At 36.8% G+C, this 19,168-nt stretch overlaps 1 protein-coding gene across 4 annotated transcripts in view; it reads left to right on the top strand.

Moving 5' to 3' along the window:
• The window catches only part of ZFYVE28 (zinc finger FYVE-type containing 28), a 153,669-nt gene that overhangs the window by 115,472 nt on the left and 19,029 nt on the right, over positions 1 to 19,168 (top strand). For 2 of the 4 annotated variants that reach the window (XM_027699884.1, XM_027699883.1), the window contains exon 9: positions 6,773 to 6,877. The exons of the other annotated variants lie outside the window; for them this stretch is intronic. In XM_027699884.1, coding sequence (XP_027555685.1) covers positions 6,773 to 6,877 — 105 coding nt within the window. The remainder of the gene's footprint in view (positions 1 to 6,772; positions 6,878 to 19,168) is intronic. 4 annotated transcript variants of the gene reach the window in all.

Here is a 19,168-nt window from a genome sequence, read left to right on the forward strand (position 1 = left end):
TGCTTGTAAGTATTTAAAAGATACTGAACACCAACAGCTCAAGAGTCTTGGGCAGCACTGTTAATGAGATGCAAATACGAGAAAAGCACTAGGAAAGATGTAGTTAGTATGTGATCTGCTGAAGGGACAATGTGAGAAATAAAGGCTGTCATGTAGCGAAACAAACTGTTAAAGGGGGAAAGTCATGTAAGAATAGAACAGAAGATGATAAAACTATGACAAAGCACCATTTGGTGTTTTAAGGTAAAAAAGGACATAAGTTAACACGAAAACCAAGCTTTAAATCTGTATCTAGCATTCCTTGTTTTTCAACTGGAAGCAAACTGTACAGATTTTTTATTTAAATGCCCATTCTGTCGTAGTATTCTGCCTGCTTTTTCCCAGTGGAAAGAAAATTACCTGGAGTGAAGGTTTTGGGGGTTTTTTGGTGTTTTATAAATATTTGGCTTTCTGTTCTTTCCAGAGTTGAAGAGTCCTTGTCAACCTGCTAATGTTTTATGAAGTTTAACAACTTGTGTCATATTGTCACACAACGCTGGTGTTTTCATGTTTTAGTCTTAAATACCTGGTTCTGTTTCATGTTTGTTTATCTACATGCTGACCTCAAAACTGTTCTGATATTAAAAAAAATCAGATTATTAAGCGTAGTTCCTCTCGTTTCCACTGCAGGTCTGTTGTGTCTAGCTTTAATTTTACAATTTTTTTTTCCCATTTGCCTTGATCTATTTGAATGTACTTATGATGAAGCCTTTTACAGTGCACCTGAAAATTGGCAAAAGGAGCTGAAATTGGTAGTGAGGAGAATTTCTCATCTTGACACTTCCTGCAAGCTCTAGCTGTGTCCATCGGCTGTTAGATGCTGGCGCTGTTTGCATTTACTTGTGGGGGCTTAAAAAATAGAATATTTCGCCATATGCTTTTGCAGTGTAAGGAGGAGGAATGAGGCATTCTTGGAAAAGCATGTTTTGCTATTTGTTGATCAGTATTGCCATCATAGAATAAGGTCAATAATTTATTCTTCTCTAGCCTGGTGTTCAAGTTGTCACATTTCTTAGTCTTGCAATTCTGTAATCTTTAAGTTGTATATATTGTACAATATTTATATATTACAATAGTATATATTGTAATATGTTTAAAATTGTATTTCCTCAGCATATTAGAATAACTATGGAAAAAGATGAACATCTGTTGTTTCTAATTTTGATTGGTTTGGCCTGTATTTCTTTTTTTCAATCCTTGGCAACATGTGACGTGCATATTTTCAGTATGATAACTTTAAGATAAGTTATTCCACCTTTATAAATGCAGGGAAAAGAGCCGTTTGTATTTTGAGGAAGGCTAGAATTTGTTAAAAAAACAAATTCACAAGAATTACCTTTCTTGTCTCTTAGTTTCTAGTATATGATTCTACAAGTACTCCTTTATCAAAACTAGATTGATCAATATTTCAATGTAAAGTAACTTGATTAAATATCTTAAATTCACGCTTTTCTATAATAGTCCCAGCACAGTAAGACTTGTGTATGTTTTTACATTAAAAAGTTGCCTTTTCCTTGAAAAAATAATGGACAGCTGTGCAAGTTCATGTAAACAAAAATATGACTGCTTAGTGTCTAGTACTGATTAATCTTTTAACTACCTATTAAGATGAAAGAAAACTTCTCATGACCAAAAAGAAAATAGCAGTAGATTGGGAACTAAACCATCAGCCTTTCTACTGCAAAACTTCCCTTAAGTAATCATTTATCTGGCTGTTGATAAAAATTCTTTATTTCCCTTTTGGTATTCTGTTTTGTATCTTTGTGCAACTAGCCAAATTCAGATTCAGTACAAATTATTTATTTTTCAGTCCCTCCTCCCATTCTTTATAACAACACAAATCTCAAATTAAGAGTGGCAGTGTTTTACCCTCTCTGTTGAACACAGGTTTTGTGTTGCCCAGTAACATGAGTGCTGTTACAAAGCCTTGGTGTGCAAATAGGTGTCAGTGTTTTATACCAGCTTCCCTTTTACTAGGTCCGTATGTCAATTGAACCAACAGAGAACCATATTAGCTCTCAACATGCAGATTTCCAAATTGAGTATAATAGGTAAAACAGAGTTGTAAAAGATACCTTTTGAGTGGATTTGGTGTGACACATGAGGCTTTATAGTTAGCCTTCCTGTAGTGAGCTGGTCAGAGAAGACCTGTGCCAATTAACCGTTGTAATGTGGACTGTAATTGTAACTCGTAAAGAAACTCATGAAGAAACCATCCTCTGAAACAGAGGTTTAATGAAATGTAAAGGACTAGAAACACATTCTAGTAGAAAAAAAGCACACAAACCAGAATAAAATGAATGCGGCTTTCAGTTTGGTTTCCTTCTTCGATTAGTTACAAAAAGTGGCCAGCAGCTTTAAATATAGGGTTCCTTAGTTTGGTCTGCCAGTATTCCATGAAGAGGCAGTCACATCACCTCATGTCACTTTGCTCTGTTGCCTCAAATCTTTATTCCGTATTTTTATCAGAAGTGCTGAGGAATTACGTTTTGATGAGCATGGTTAGTAGTTTTATCCAGTGTTAGAATGTAATTTTAAAAATAGCAGTGTAGGCATTTAAGACCTACAAATGAAACAAACTTGCCACCTTACACAGTTCAAGCAGTCCTATGAACCCGAGTCAAACACAACATTAATTGCAATGACCATGATGTGGTGAAGTTCAGGTCGCCTGGGGCTGATATGGGAAGAAAGGGTTAGCTGCTGTCAGCTGCAGCATGTGACTGTATGCAGGTGTCTTCTCTGATAATTGTGCTAATGAACATGCATGCTGAGCTATCATCAGTTGATAATGGGATTCTTGAGTTGGGAAAAACAGGTCAATTCACCTCAGGATCTACCAGCATCTTAGAAGAGCTGAGGGAATCTTCAGGTGGACAGTCATAAGTAGAAAATTCTATAAAGAGTTGTCTTGAGTCTGCGTGTACTGAGAGGGAAAGCAGTATGTCACAGGAGTCTGGTTTTATTTGCCTGGTTGTTTTGGTTTTTTTTCTTAAAAAAGCTAATTAGTATAACACAGAGAAAGTATAAAACAGTTATCATTATTGGATTTCCATTTCTTGGTACTAAATAAATGCAGAATTTCTCATCTGAAGAGTTACAGCCTGAATACGAATGAGAAATAAACATTGTAAATCATAAATACCATTTCCTGTACAAAAATTCAATCTCTATTGATACACAGGAGTGAGAAAAACATTTACACCTTGTAATTGCCTGAACTACACATCATTTATTGTAACAAACTAATGTCTGTGAGCGTAGCTTGTGTCAGGTGTGTCCAAGCAGTTTACATTGCCAAATGATGACTGACCAGATGGATATCTAATCCTGATACCAGCAGATCACTCAGCATGGCCAGGTTTGTGCACCAAGAGAAGGATGGAGTAGTGGAAAATGAAGATTTTTATAAAGCAATTTAGAATGGCAAACTGTTAAGACAAGGCTTAAAAAAGCTGAGGTGGTGGAGATGATGAGAAATTATGCTCATAGCAACTGGTTAGATGTGGGAGAAGATTCAAATGAGAGGAAAAGAAGTATGGAGATGAGGTAAGGCTTGTTATCTGTTCAGAAGATATCTGTGAAGATGAACAGAAAGGTAGCATTGAGATCACTGATAATGCAAGTGGTGTGGGCCATTATGTTTAGAGGTTACTAATTAAGTTTACATACTATTTACATACTTTATTGTTTTGCCTTCTGACTCAGACTGTCCACTCCGCATAATTACCTGACAGTAGAAAATGATTTCATGACTTGGGACAAATATTCACAATAAATAATATCCGCTCTTCACAGAGAAGTGGTACTCTAGGGCGGTGGTTGGTTTGGTTTATGTTTTAGCCTAGAGCATTTAACTCCCCAAAAAAGTGGAAGAACTTTGAGTTCTTTGGAAAAATGTAAGCCCTTTAATCTGCATGTAAGAGCTAGAAACCTCAAATTCTTTAAAACAAAAAAATACAGAGAACTAGAACCTAAGAAAATTGGATTTAAGTTCTTAAATACTAACTATTGGTAACTGAGATATTTTCACTGGACTTCAAATATATCAGGCAGAGCTTCACAGAAAGCACAGAAGGACAGCAAACCCGACATCTTTCAGATAAAAATGGTGCTCCCGAAATCAGCTGGCAGGACTTTTACACTGGAAAAATCTGGAAATGGTGGGGTGGGGAGGTGAGAGAGCATAAAAGAAGGTGCTGAGTTTGCTAGTTGTTCGTGTTTCCTGGTTCTGCTGTTCAAAGATTACTTTATTTTGAACTATACATGTCATATTTGCAAGGCAGCTTCTCCTGCTGTTGCAGAAAGAGTGATGGGCTTTACTCGCAAGACAGAAGCAACATATAAATGCTACAATGACTTAAAAAAATTCAATGGTAAATGTGACAGTGGTTTAGTAAGATTTGATGCCAAGGTACACTTCAGTATTTAGTGCATAGAAAACAGAGGGGGGTCAGGCAAAACTGCCAGGGAGACCCTTTCATTGAGTCAGGAGGTTCAGAGAACACCCCCTTCAGGGAAGACTTCTCAGAGAGGAGTCTGGGTGCAGCTGGCTCCAGACTTAATCCCAGTCTTGGTCAATAGTTTATGTCTAAAGGGTTATATATGTGCAGTCAGGCTTTTTATCACTTAGCTAATATTTCAACATTTCTACATGCTTATTCCCAGTTCACTTACTGAGTATCTGATATGATAAGGATTCTCTCAGCCTTGAGGAGTAACCTTGGGAGGCATCCCTACTCAAGGGGAGGTCCTGGCATGCAGCTTGCTGCCATGCAGGAGAGCTCAGTGTGCCCTGGACTGTCCACTGTTTATGAGCTAAGATGATTGACTAATAGTCATATTTGCATACCAGTTGTACTTTGTTTGGTGCATGCTCCACTACCCCTCAGCTGCTGAGAAAGATTTGTGGCCCTTGGCTGCTGTGTTATCTGTCTCCCCAGAGCCCAACTTGGGTGCAGCCATCACGACTGCCATTTTTGGCTACTGCTTAAAGAGAAAAGGGGGGCGAGCACACCACCACACCTGCCCAATCATGGTGTGAAATTACAAGCTAATGGTTTTTTTAATATCATTTAGCTGCCATAAAACAGATAGTAAAAGTACATTTTAGTAGCATGACCATATTGTAAGATTGGATGGGTAAAGGTGATGAGCTATAAAAGAGTAAGCCTTTGTTTAAATGCATATATCTCTTCATAATGAGCAGAATTAGCAAGGGAAATTACATAAAACAAATGAAAGTTAAATAGATTTTTGTTCAAGTCTGATAAAATTATTTTCCGGTTGTGAAGTCTCTCCTTTCAACTAAAGCATGGTACACTTGGGATTTATTTTCAAATTGGCAATCAGAAATGAGAAACATGAAGGGGTACATTTTCTGAGTGATTAGTGGGAGGTAGACAAACAAATCCTATTATTTCTTAGTGGGATTAGAGCACATACCTTCCATACACTGCTTTGAAGAATTCCCCCTAAGCATTCTTCCAGACTTCTAGCTGAAAAAATAGCTACAATAATAAATTTGGTGAAAGAGAAGAGTTTGGAATGTAGCTGGTTTGCATATGCCTAAAAAGCAAAAGAGCATAAAAAAATTTGCTAGTAATTGTAGATAAGTAAGGTAAAATAACTCTGACCTATATAACTACCTCTCCTTTAACTAGAGATGTTTCTTAGGTTTCTCTTTGCATTGTCCAAAGATTTCTGTTGACTGAACATTTGAGTTCAGCAGGCTTGAATGAATCTTCTGCACCGCCTAGAGCCAATACAGCTTTGATATCTCTGCTCAAGATAACGTATTTTCTTATTTAGTAAAATTTATTTTTTTTCATCTTGTGGAATTTCCAGTAGCTGAGCAGTAAATTGTTACTGAAACAAAAAATTGGTCTTTACAAGATAGTTTTGTAGTGCTTATGAAACTATTTTTATTCCTCTAATCCTGGTTTATGTTGATATGATGATGTAAGATCTAAAATGATCTGTTATTTAAAGGCTTTTCATTAGTCTTGGGATGCCAGAGACAAGTTCTGTACCATTCATTTAAATTATTCATATCCTTTTACTCAGTAGCTAGTGTATTTCCACTAATGAAGTGTCAGTGGTTTGCCACGGGACTGCTCCTTCCTGCTTATCTGTAGGCTTAAAGCACAAAATTTGAGGTTACATATATGGCAGTTATAGGGACTAAGCAAACTTAGGATCAGGGGTAGGTGTGTTACCTTCAGCTCCATCAACAGAGTCAGCTTTCTGCTTTCTAACAGACTTTTTCCTTCCAAGGGGAAGGGAACATAGGTCAAACTTGCCACAATGTTCAGAAGTTTTTGAAATGTATGGTTTAGTGTATCTTGGCCTGAAACCCATGGTGACTTTATGAACTTTGAGTTTTGTTATGTCTTCATTATAAGGTTATACAACACTTAGCAGCATGGGCATGCTATTTCCTCCATCTCTGATAAAAATGTAAGATGCTTGATTCTTTCTTGAATGTTTTAACTGTACGGCATGAATTACATTGAAGATTTTTTTAAGGTGTGTGCACACTGATTTTGCCGAATTTTCTGTCCTTTTGGGAATAAAACAGAATAGGTTTGTATCATTTTCTGAAGAGCAAAAACGCAACTGCCAGTTTATTCTTATTTCTGTATGCTCCATGACAAACCATGACTTATCGCAGTGCTCTGTTTTTACCTTTGTTGGCTTCAGCAGTTCATTTTGTTTCCGTATGTTTTTTCAGTTCTCAGGATGGCTTACGTGATTCCCCCCTCAGCTCCATCTCCAGCAGTGACTATGAGAGTGTTTCTGTCACTACATGTAGTCTCTCCAGCATATACGCTCTGAGGTAATAACATCACTTCACAGTCAGATTTGACGGATGGTATTGACGTATGCTCGGTTAAAAATTTTCATTGAATTAATCAAGTGACAGCAACACTTCTGAGTATTCTTCCTTTTGGACAACAGGTGCTTTTTTTTTTTGGTTTGGTTTTGTTTTTACCTAGCAGCTTTCTTCAGTGCTGTGACAACTGAGAGGCAACTATTTATGGAAAAGTTTTAATGCATACAGGAATCAATTACATATGTCCACGATCTCGCTTTTAGTTGTCCATATGGCATTTCTTTAAAGATACTTCGGGTCATAGCTTGAGATGTAACAAATGCTTTTCTTAGCTAGGCCTTGGCTTTCTAGAAAACATGTTTTTCCCATTCTGTTTTGCCTGGTAAAATGAAGTAGTGAAACAGGGGAGCATTCCAGTTAATAATACTTTAGCTTCCACTGTGTTGTTGGCCAAAATTGGTAAGAATACTAGTTTATATTCTCATCTTCTGAAACTGCATGAGAGTTTTAACTTTAGTTTTGTTCAAAGCATTTAATGAGAATAATAGAGGAATGAAGTTTAGGGCAGAAAAATGTCACTAAAGCATAAATATGAGTTCTTTACTTTTTTCCAGTGTTTGTGTAACATATATGTATGTGATGTACTGCATACACTGTATATGCGAGAACATTTTTACTCTGGTACAGACAGTTTGAAATACCAATACTTCAGCTGATGTAGATCTTCCTCCACTGTCTCTTGTGCCCTCTTTTTTTCATCTGTTTGTCTCTACACCCAGCACTTCATTTGAACTTTAGGAGTTCTAAATTTTGCCTAGGTTTGGGGATAAAAAGAGAAGGTAAAATGGCTTTTCTAATAGTGATAGATGAAATACTAACAATAATAATTGTGGGGTTCTTAGGCTGTATCTGTCTTCAAGCTCAATTTTTTTGGAGTTTTGTATTTTTTAAATAAGGACAGAAAGATGCAACGAAAACTGGTTTTCATTGTTGTAATTTTGAAATAGATTTCCTTTCAACCGTTCTTCGAACAAAACCCAGTTTTACCTGCATGCAACAGCTGCCCTATTCTAAATACTGTACATCAAACACTTTCCCACAACGTTGTCTGAACGGGCGGTAGAAGTACCTCATTTACTCTTCAGGAATAACTGGAGCAGTGAGAATAAGCCTTCATTAGGTGCACCACCTCTTTTCAAGGCCTTACTGTACTGCCTTCATATGTTAGTATTGCAGTTGCCACTTTATTCATGCTTAGGTAAATTAAAGTTTGATTTATAAGGCAGTGTTTGTACATGTTCCTTTGTGCTCTTGTCCACTGAACTACAGCATTGTATCATCCCTGTGTGGTTTGACAAAATCTAAGTTGCCTGTTTTTCTGCATTTGAGTGATATTACTGGAGTTCTAGTAGTTTGTGGTCCAGTAAAATAAAATAACTGCCTGTTTGACTATAATGATAGGAATTTCCCCTTTTGAAATACTTAGTTTAAAAAAAATTTAAACTCCTTTAATGACTTATTTTAATGAAATAAAAGAAGAAAAAAAAGTTCAGAAATCTAACTGCTTCACAGTAGTATGTTCCTAGATCTTTGTGCACAGAAATGTAATATTCAGTACATCTATTTGTATTATATTTTAGAATACATTATTTTTAAAGGGCTTCCCTCTTCTTTTATGTTTCTTTACCTAAGGAGTTTTATTTGCCTATTAAACAATTTCTCTAGAGTTGCATTATTTGTTTACTACAACAAGCATGTTCCTTGCAAATGCAATCTCTAAAATGCTTTTTTCTGACAAAGCTGTCTCCATGATGCATATCCAAAATAATACCTAAATTGTTTTTTGTTTCATTTTCTTCTGAAATATGCGATTTTAACGTACTTGATGTCTTGCTGTTTTCACTTAACAACAATTAGAAATTATATGTAACATTTTCAGTTTTATCTGAAAAGTAATTGACTAAACATAGAATTCTTGAAATACATTTATGTAGCCTTCCAACCTCCTGTGAAACATAAGCAACTCCTTTGTGCCAGTAAATAGTCAGTATCCATTTTCCAAATGGAGAACCAGGGAGAAAATTCTCACTCCTTGGATCCCAGAACACCGTTCAACCTATGGGTCGTTGTTTGCCATTTTCGATTTTACTGGGAGGAAAAACCTGTCAGGACTGTAAGGAGCCATTTGGGACCAGTTAAAGAGGCTGTTTCAAGTCAGCCTGTGATTTACTGCCTTAGACGTTTTCAATCATCAACCAATGCTGTGTAATTTTTTTAGAGCTATATTTATCCCACCTAATTTTAGGCACCAAACTCCTAAATTTGGAGTTCCTGAAGGTTCCCTGTTTAGTCACTGGAGAAAAGTGGAAACCTCGGTTAAATGTGTAATTAATTTGTTGAATTGCTTTTGGGTTGAAGATTTTCAGTCTTAAATGAGAACCATGGTTGCATACTTGGATTGCTGACTGTTCACACAGTAGTTTGAAAAACACTTGTAAACTTTGCTCCAGGTTGCTAGAGCACAAATGAGGGAAGAAATAAAGGTATGGAGGGCTTCTCAAATGGTTTTGCTAAGGAAAGGTTGACGATTTCACTGGCACCTGATCTGTGTAGAAGGTTCCGCTTTCTAGTCTCAGAGGTCTGATGGTTAGAACTTCAGCCCAGTTCAGAAGATAATTTTTTGCAAAATGTTCATTAAGCAGTATCCAGACTTGAGATGCCCATACCAATAGTCAGCTTTCTTAGCAAAGAATAAATGTGTTCTATGTATTTCAGAAAGTCTCAGAGAAACTGTGTTTTTATGCAGACTTCGAAGACTATGCGGAAGTCTTTTGTACATCAATGACTTGAGTGAAAATTGCCCTACAGCAAGGAAGTGGCAATAGGTCCATTGATATACCAGCTCCAGGAAAAAAAATCCACCCAGTTTTTCCTTTTTAATGTTTTCTTTCCATAAATGTTATTTTGAGAACCATTTTTAGTATAACTATAAATTACCAAATCATAAACAGGCAGGTAATAAAATACATCTCTGAAATCTTATCCATTTCGGTGCTTGAAGTAGTGAAGTCGGTGATTTTTAAAAATAACCTGCAGGAATTTTTCAGCTTTCAGCATGTTTGGATTATTGGACAAGATCCTGTCATAGCCATTACTTCGAGTGGAAACCTAAGTGAACCAAATCTGCTAACAGAATGAGAGGACTTAGGTTCATTCTTTAAGCATATCAAGTTCTTTGAAAGACTATAGCTAGAAAATGCAAGGAAAGTGTTGCTTTGGGAATGATGAGGAAAAATAAATGAGACAACAGAAGAACCAAGGTAGTTACAATTACCTGATTTCAAAACATCACTGAAGTTCTTGGAGTAAGAGTGCAAGGGAGGAAGAAATACTAATGAATTCTGTATTCAAGCATTTGCCTGCTAGAGTAGATGGTAAACCCTATTTCTTCATTTTAAGGTTATGACAAGCCAATAAATGACAACTTTAAATATAAATAATAACTTTTAAAACTAACCCTAATGATATACTAGATGCCTTCTGTAGTCAACAGGTATGTATTTTTTTATCTATTTATTTAGATATTTCTTTGCAGCTTAAATATTGGGGGTTTGTGGTATGTTTTTCTACTGTTTTAGGCATTTACAAAAATTTGTGGTGAAGTTTTTGCCTGTTTATGGTCTGTAAAAGGAAGCATCTGCAATGAATTGTGGCTCAAATTTATGCCAAAACAGCAAGACTCTGCCAGCAATTAGAGTGGGATATTTATCTGGCTATCTCAGTTAGAATACCTGTATTTGTCTACATGCGGGTAGATCCCAAGGTCATTGGCTTGTTGAATATAGTTGAATCATATGGCTTACTTTATGTGTATTTTGAGTATATCCCTGTTAGTATAAAGACACATGTGAAACAAGGCAGGGAAGGTTATTGCAATATTTAGAATACGAAATCTCTTAAATATAAGAACTGAAATTTTAGCTACCTGCTGCAGAAATAGATGGTGTTTTGCAGGAGGCTGTTTGAAGGTACCTTGCCAGTCAGTTCATGGAATCATGAAACAGCCCAGGTGGGATAGGACCTCAGAAGATCATCTGGTCCAACTTTTTGTGGGAAAGTAAGCCTAGGTGGGATTATCTAGCACTTGGTCTGGTTGCATCTTGAAAACCTCTAGCTATGAGGACTCTTCCACATCCCAAGCGAGTTTTTTTCAGGGATTGACTGTTCTTAGTGTAAAGTATTTTTTTGTTATATCAAGATGAAACCTCTCCCATTGCAACTTGTCCTCTCCATGTGGCATCTTGAGAAGAGTCCGTCCTCTTTATAGCCACTCTTTACATACTGCTGTACTGTGGTGAGGTCCCCTGGAGCCTTCTCTTCTCTTCTCCAGGAAATAAAATACCCAACTCCTTCAGTCTCTTCTTGTAGGATAGGTTCTCCATCATCTTCATGGCCCTCCTTTGGATGCTCTACTGTCTGTGTCTTTTCTTGAACTGTGGGGATGAGAGCTGGATACAAGTAGTACTCCAGTTACAAGCACTTGGTAGATTGGGATGGTCACATCTCCCATCTCTGCTAGTGGTGCCCCTGTGGTGCATCCCAGCATCTGATTTGCCTTCATTGCTGCAGCAGCTTCACTGCTGACTCCTGTTGTCCACTGGGACCCCCAGGTCCCCTTCAGCAGGGGATCCCAGCCTGTCCCGGGCTCTCTGGTGTTGTCACTGCTGCAGGACCTTGCACTTGTCTCTGTTAAACTCCACACTGTTCTTGCCAGCTCACTCTTCCAGCCTGTCCTGGTCTGAGAGATGGCTTTCCCTGCTGGCACGTCCACCTCTCCACCCAGGGTCAGCCAGCCTGGTGATGGTGCTCGCAGTCTCATCATCCAGATGGTTCATGGTGGTCATGAACAGCATGAGGCCCAGTGACCACCCCTGGGGATTCCCACTCGTGGCAGGCTGCCAACCTGAGTATAGACCACTGGTCAGCACTCCCTGAGTGTGAGCTATCAGCCAGTTTCTTGCCCAGCTGACAGATCAAGCAAAATTCTTAGGGATGGACAGTTTCTTACAAAAACAGGTTTTATTTCAGTGCCTCAAAAATTATACAAGAAGGAAAAAGAACTTGGTAATTTGCCAGAACTGTGAATTATAGTAGGAGAATTGAGTTCTTTCATCTCATGCTACAGAATTTATGCTATCAAAGCTACAGCACAATGCCCTAGGTTTCAACAGAGATCACAACTACTCTGGGGATCTTGTAGATGATAGCGTGGAGGACAACAAATACATTAACAATGTATTTGAACTCAAGTGTCAGTCTACCTGATCAGCTCTGTCTTCAGTTCTCCTGTCTTGCACTGTTACCATTGTTAACCTGGTCAGGTTATATTTGAAGCTGTGCAAACTGGCGAATTAATTCTGCATTAATGTTTGGTACTGTCATTTTTGTTTTGATTAGTACGTTACTGTAGATTTTCTTTGCCCCCTTTTTTCTGTCGAGCTTTTTTTTGTGGAGAGACTGCTCATAATCTGAAAAAGGCTGTTAGTAATGGCTTTACATGTACTCTACTGGAATCATGGAAATAAAGAGCTCAGTGAAAAGAGTTGTGGGAAGAGAAAGGGGTTTATACCTTGAGCAAATCTGACTTGACTCCCAGTATAGATGCTCTTCCTGCCTAATGATTTTGAACTGCAAACTGTGTGTGTGTGTCTTAGGCACTGAAAGTCTGTGCTGTTTTGCACAGCTCTGTCGCTCATGCAGTGTGAGGGCACTATTAATACAGCCGTAAACAGGCTGCTGCATACAGCCTTCCTGTTTTGCTTCTAAATCCCTTGCCCCAACAACCAGCTGAGCAGTACCAGCAAAACAAAAAAGTCAGTGTTGATGAGGTCTGTCAGCTTTTGCTTATGATTTTAGTCAGTGAGACACATGTGACTGAAGCAGATGTCTCTAGGTTTTCACCGCCAGGATTCTTCTTGATGTGTTTCATGCCTATCTTGTTCTGCACCTCGCAAGACAAAAAAAAAATAAAATCTCAAAATGGTGCAGCATTTTCTAAGGTACAGTGTTCCTTTTTAGGATATTCTACATGGTATTTTATATTTTATGCTTATCCTTGTCTTTAGTAACAAGTAACTGTTGCAGATTTTATCCTCTCAAGGAATATCCCCGGCACCCTGTGTAAGCTACTTGTTAACAAGTGCTTGTTCCAGTGGGAAGGTGAAAATTCAGTTGTTTCAAGTTTTTTAGTCTTTCTCTATTAAAATAATAGACTTCATATTTTAGAGGTGTTAAAATGTTCGATGTGGTTGAAGTAAATATAGGATAAACTGCTCTCTGTGTAAATCAAGTAAAATAGGGCAGTATTTTAAGCTGACTAGCATCAGTGGCAGAGGCAATAAGACTGTTCAAGCAAATTGGTAGACACCCTAAAATTTGCCATTTGGGGGCTATATTCCAAGTGGCATATCAAGCATATTGTCTGGCTGGAGACTGACACAAAGTGATCATAATAGGTCTGTGTTCTTGTTTCTGCATAGCTCAGTTGTAATTTTCATTTTTAGTAATTTGGCCACAATTATAATCATGTTCATTTTAGTGATGTGAAAAAAATCTGTTGTTGAATGTCACTTGGTGTTTCCTGTGATACTAATAGAACAAAATTACTGGCTTTCAGAAATTAGATTTTATTTTACAGATTAGTGGTTTTTTTCCCCAGTAAAACCCTTTGAATAGCATGTTTGGGAGTATTGAGATTATGTGTAATTAAAATCACTATAGTAACTGCAGTTTTTGCAGAGTTTTTGACAATGCCTACAGATACATTGTAAAATCACAATTAGATTGGAGGAAAAAAGAGGATTTCCTCATACTTATAGCGGCATTGAAGGTGAAAAATGAAGAGAAAGCTTTCTTTTCTAATTAAAATTTTAAGGCTCCACCTAATACTTTAATTAGCTTTTCTCAGCTTTGACTCCCACGTCTGGATATGGAATTCCTGTGGGATTCTCTTAAACCTTAGGATGCTTTAATGCTTCTGCTGCTTGTTCCGTATTATTTTTTGAGGGAACTGATGGAAGAAATATGAAAATATTGTGCTAATAAGTTTTCCTATCCCTCAGAGTTCCTCTTACTGGAGAATGTTTTTCAAGGCTGCTTTTCCATCTCTGTTTCTGCCTCACACAGGAGTTGCAACTCGAGAGTGTATCTGCAGGAATTGGATGCTAAATTAATTCACTTGTTACAATGCCACGCAGAATAGTGGCTTGTGTATTGCAGAGGATGTTGCTTAAAGCTGTATGAAGTTACTCTTTGCCCCTGAAAGTATTAGTATCAGGTATCCAGGTTCTGCCTGTCCTGTGTCAAGTTCTGGATAAAGAGTAAAAGCTGGGACTGGTGGGTTTCTATCCCTGTATCAGATACCAGAGCTGATATTCCATACCATTTTGTCATAAGTGCTATATACTATTTGTGGTTTTCACTTTCAGTTTTTCCAGTTCGGGATATGTTTTTGAAGTTTAAATATTTCTGTGCTCTAATTTCATTTTATTTATCCTTTTGCAGTGTGAGTGAACATTTGAGAGCTTTAAATGTATGTTTGATTGCAAGGAACTGTTAGAAAACAACGTCATGGTGGAATTGAAAAAATTGTAGTAGAACCTAAGCAATATTCTAACTTGTTGTTTTTTCAGTTCTGTTTTTTCTTAAATTTCACAATCACTTTTATCCATTTATGGTTTAAATTTTAAGTAAAGCAGTAAATGTGGTACCTTGCAAGTGTCTAAAATTCATTTGATGGTTAGAAAGCAGCTGTGTTGATTACTAATGCTTAAGTTATTTTTTCATATGCACACTTACAGAAGTTTTATCGATAATGACCAAAACAGCTATTCAGGAGAAAGCACTGTAAAAGTTGATAAACTTTGCACTGGCAGTGTTATTTTAATTCCCATTTGAAATACTGACTTTTGCATTCATCTGAAAACCCAGTCCAGAGGGGTAATGAGTTTGAATAAGCCAGTACCTAGGTAGAGTTTCTTATAATGGATCTGTTTAGCAAGATGCTACTTTAACAGCTGTGGTTTTTGCAGTCCAAATGAGAAATGCTCTGGAGTTTGAGGTTGGAAGAGCTGAGGAAAGATGCAAGAAGATGTTCTTCCAACAGAGTGGGCAGCTGCAGAAGCTGACAGGGTATGGAGCAGAAGTTATTGATGTTGATTTTGAATTCAACCATCTTCAATGCTCAGGACTTTTTCCTGGCTGAAAATATCATTTAGGACACATGGATAATCCTGTTAGCCAAATTCCTTATTTTAATTAGCCAGCCTCAGATTGCCCACGGGGCAAAAGAAGCTAAGAATGGGCTTCTGCAAATCTTGCAGTATATGGAAAGTAATTCCCCCTACTGAGGAATTCAAAAGGTTGACAGCAGATGGGGCTTCTAGCACATGTCCTACTGTGAATGGAGCTGGGCATTACTAATACATGTGATAATACTGTTCTCTAGTCAAGTCCAGTTCTTTTGGTGATTTCTAGCTAGAGGGATTTGCATGCAGTTATATTATTTGTTTCTCAAGATAAAGTTCTGAAGCCTTGGACATGTTTTCAGGGTGGGTTGGTGGGGGTTCCCCCCCCTCCCTTTAGCCTTTTCTCTTAAAACAAAGAGAAAATACCTAAGGGATTAGATTTTAAAACTCTATTGACTTAATAAAATATTAGGGTTTAAAAGTCAGGAAATAAAGTTCTGCATTAAAGTTTTTTTAGTCTGCTTTAAATGTAGCTTCTGGGGTTGTTCCTTAAAACATAGTCTTTGGCTAAATAAATATATGCTATTACCCAAATAATAAGACATGTTCTGTCTTGGGTTTAAATGACTCTAAAATTGATTTCTAGCCACCCTCTTCACTTAAAATAATTGTAAGAACCCATTACTTTCACAGGTTTTTTTCCAACCATATCAAAACTAGCACGTTAGAAACCAGCAAGTTCTAGCCTACTGTTTATTGTGTTTCTTCTGAGAATATCCAAAAAGAAACACTAGAGGTACTGCACAAAATAGGATGGGAGGTAGTATTTTTTTTTATACAGAGTTACATTTCTCTTACCTAAACCTGTATAATTTTCATCTTGTCGTTCTTCATGATGCAACCTTTGTCTTTTCCCAACTATTGTGTTTGTTCCTTTACATGGCCTTTGAAGTTTATTGTTTGTTATTTTTAGCAAATTGGAACCCCGAGTTGACTACAGCCTTGTGAAGTAGAAAAGTAAGAGTAATAGTTTGGTTGACAGGTTAGTGGTGAGATTTCCAGTTACAGCCTACACAAATATAAGTGGGAGCAATGTACCACTTACTGTGCAAACAATAACATAGATTTGCCTGCATTGGTTTCTTTTTTTTTCTTTTTTATCATAAGTATGAAAAAATTCAAATGGGAGAGAACCTTAAAGGTCGTAGAATGGATAAAAAGTGTTTGTTATTGATATTGTACACAGAGCATAAGGTGGACATTGTGCTAAGTTCTGTATGGGCCAAAATGAAAACCATGGAGCTCATGGTAATATGTTTCAAGAAATAGTGTAAGAACTAGAATCTTCTAAATGTACTGATGTATATAGGGAAATTCATGTACCTGATATATCTATACATGTATATATTTTTAGTTATTCAAAACACGTGGCATTAAATAATGGACATGAGAGATTTGTTAAGGCCAATTAGTGCAAATTAATTGATGCCATTTAAGTCCAAGGAACTGCACTGTCTGATAACTTTTAGGTTGTCTCTCATCTGTTTTTAAATGAACTATAATTTATATTAAAGAATCGGGCTACTGTCCCTTTGTAAAAACTTTCAACATGATTTATAACTGTAATGTCCTTCTATGTAGGACATTAAGAATGCAGAAGGTTTTGTGATTTCTCACAAAGTTTTGTTTTAGGGATTTCCTTACTGTAGAAGGTGCCTCACCTGCTACTATACAGCTCACATCAACCTGTCCTGAAGAGCAGCTTGGTCTCAAAATGCATCTCTGGGTGATCCTCTGCATCACAATAGTACCATTTAATACCTAGATTTTGAATTCACTGAAGTGGATTCACAAGCTTTGATTTCACACTACAGCAGGAAGGTATTACCTGTTTAATTGCAAATAGTTGTCCTGCTTCTGCCTGTGCTTGTGTAGTTTGCTGGAGATTTCCAGAGCAAACGAAATAGGAATCCCTGGTGTCACAGGTATTTATATAATATAATTGGTAATTCTATAGTGAATTCTATAGTAAATTCTTTTCTAGTAAATATTTGTGCTATTGTTCATAGAACTTGTAAGAGTTTTGCTCTTAAACTTGGTTGGGATGAGTTTGGCTGAAACTTGAGCCCTCTCTGTTTAAAGGCACCACCAACAATCTTCGGAAATCTATTCCTGAAAATTATTTGTAATTGAAGACCTTGCCTGAAATCAGAGACCAAAAGGGTGGTCTTACTTTCCTTTTAAATTTGGTGACATAATTGTGTCACATATTTCTGTTGAAGCTTGATGACCTTTAAGGTCCCTTTCCAACCCTAACCATTCTCCAAATCTACAGTATATACTAGAATGAGTATGTTGGGTTTTCTCCTTTGCAAGTAGTGACCACCTATTGCTTTTGATCTAAGATTTCGAAGGACAAAGAAACAAAACCGAACCACTTTTTTAAAAAAAGTTTTTTTGAATTTGTTTGAAAACATGATCATTCAGTTGATTTTTTTTGTATTCAATATATTTGATACATAGAGCTTTTAAATTCTTTTTATCTGTCACTGCTGTATATTTAATACATTCCTAAGATACTCTGAAGATTTGTTTGTTAGTAGTTGACAGATTCTTTCAGAGTATCTCATATGTTCTGCATTTGTTCAGAGCAGATTTCAGGTTTAAAGAACCAAACATTTCTAGACAAATTTGGAAGGAGATGTCTATGAGTAGTTACAGTTTTCTACAGCTCTTGACTATTTTTTGAGCACAAATGTAAAATACTTAAGTTTGGACCAATTTTTAATCAGTTTACTTTGGTTGTTTTGTTTTAGACTTAGCTGCTTTTGCTGTTCTTGGATGTGTCAATGACCAACAAATACAGCACAAAGCCTTACAGTGTCACAGATGTCTCGCCACTTCTGAAAATGTCAGTCATAACCTTGTTCCACAGTCCTGTTTTCCATTATGTATGCGTACTGCTACTTAACCTGGCTCACAAGTATCCTTTGGAATGTAAAAGCTGTAAATCAAACTGTTTTTACAGGTGAAAGATGATATTGCATACAATTACATTATTGACTTCTGTTTGCTGGTACATATTTGACTAAATTTCACAGTCAAGCCTTGAGACCAGGCAACGGTACTAGAGATACATCTTGAAAGGGTTGAAAGAGTCTTAATAAACTCTTTATGTATTAAAAAGGAAGAGTAATTTTAAAATGGGTAGATGCTAGCCAAGTTTAAGCAAAAAGCTAATCCGTTGTATCTACCAAAGGGTACCTGTTCCTTTATAAAGTATAAGCAGGTTTACTGTTTGGAATCAACCTTTGATATAAAATCTTATTTCTTTATGTTCATCTTCAGATGTGTTAACTTTGCAATGTTTTTACAGTTTGAAAAAGAAATACATTATAAGCATTGTGTATATGATAAACATTTCACGAGGGGAGTTCCATGCATATTTTGGGCTTATCTCTTCAATTCCTTTGATAATTCAGGGTTCCCTTCAAGAAAAAAGTTGAGAGAATGGCGACTTGTCTCTAGTGTAGTATGGCTATTTGTATTCTGCAGTGAGACTTGATTCTGCAGATACTGTTTGTGAAACATTACAGATTTGAGTGTAGTCTGACATTAATGAAATGCTTCCTACACATCTGGTATCAGCTTGGAATGTTGAGCCAAATTATGCCTGTTAGGTAAGCCACATAGGAAAAGTATTCCTTATAGAACTGGGGGAAAAAAAAGGTAAACTGAACTCTGCAGATCAAATTTCAGGTTTGTTTTATGTAATATCAATTTAAAAATTATGAGAAATCTATTTACACAGATGCAATCATTACTGTTTGGGATACCCTGTTATAAAAAAACCTGTCTCTTTTGCTGTTTATCTGAAACAATTGCAATGTTTCTGTTCTTACAGTATTTCTAACTGTCTCTACAATATTAATTTTTCTGGCTACATTCTTTTACACTAAGATGTATTTTAAAGTAAAGAACAGATGGTAATTAGTCATTCTTTGAAGTCACTTTTGTCTAAATCTGACTTGGTTGTCTTGATAAAGGC

Source organism: Neopelma chrysocephalum, unplaced genomic scaffold (assembly GCF_003984885.1).
Source record: "Neopelma chrysocephalum unplaced genomic scaffold, ASM398488v2 Primary Assembly neopelma1_142, whole genome shotgun sequence".
Taxonomy (NCBI): Eukaryota; Metazoa; Chordata; class Aves; order Passeriformes; family Pipridae; genus Neopelma; species Neopelma chrysocephalum.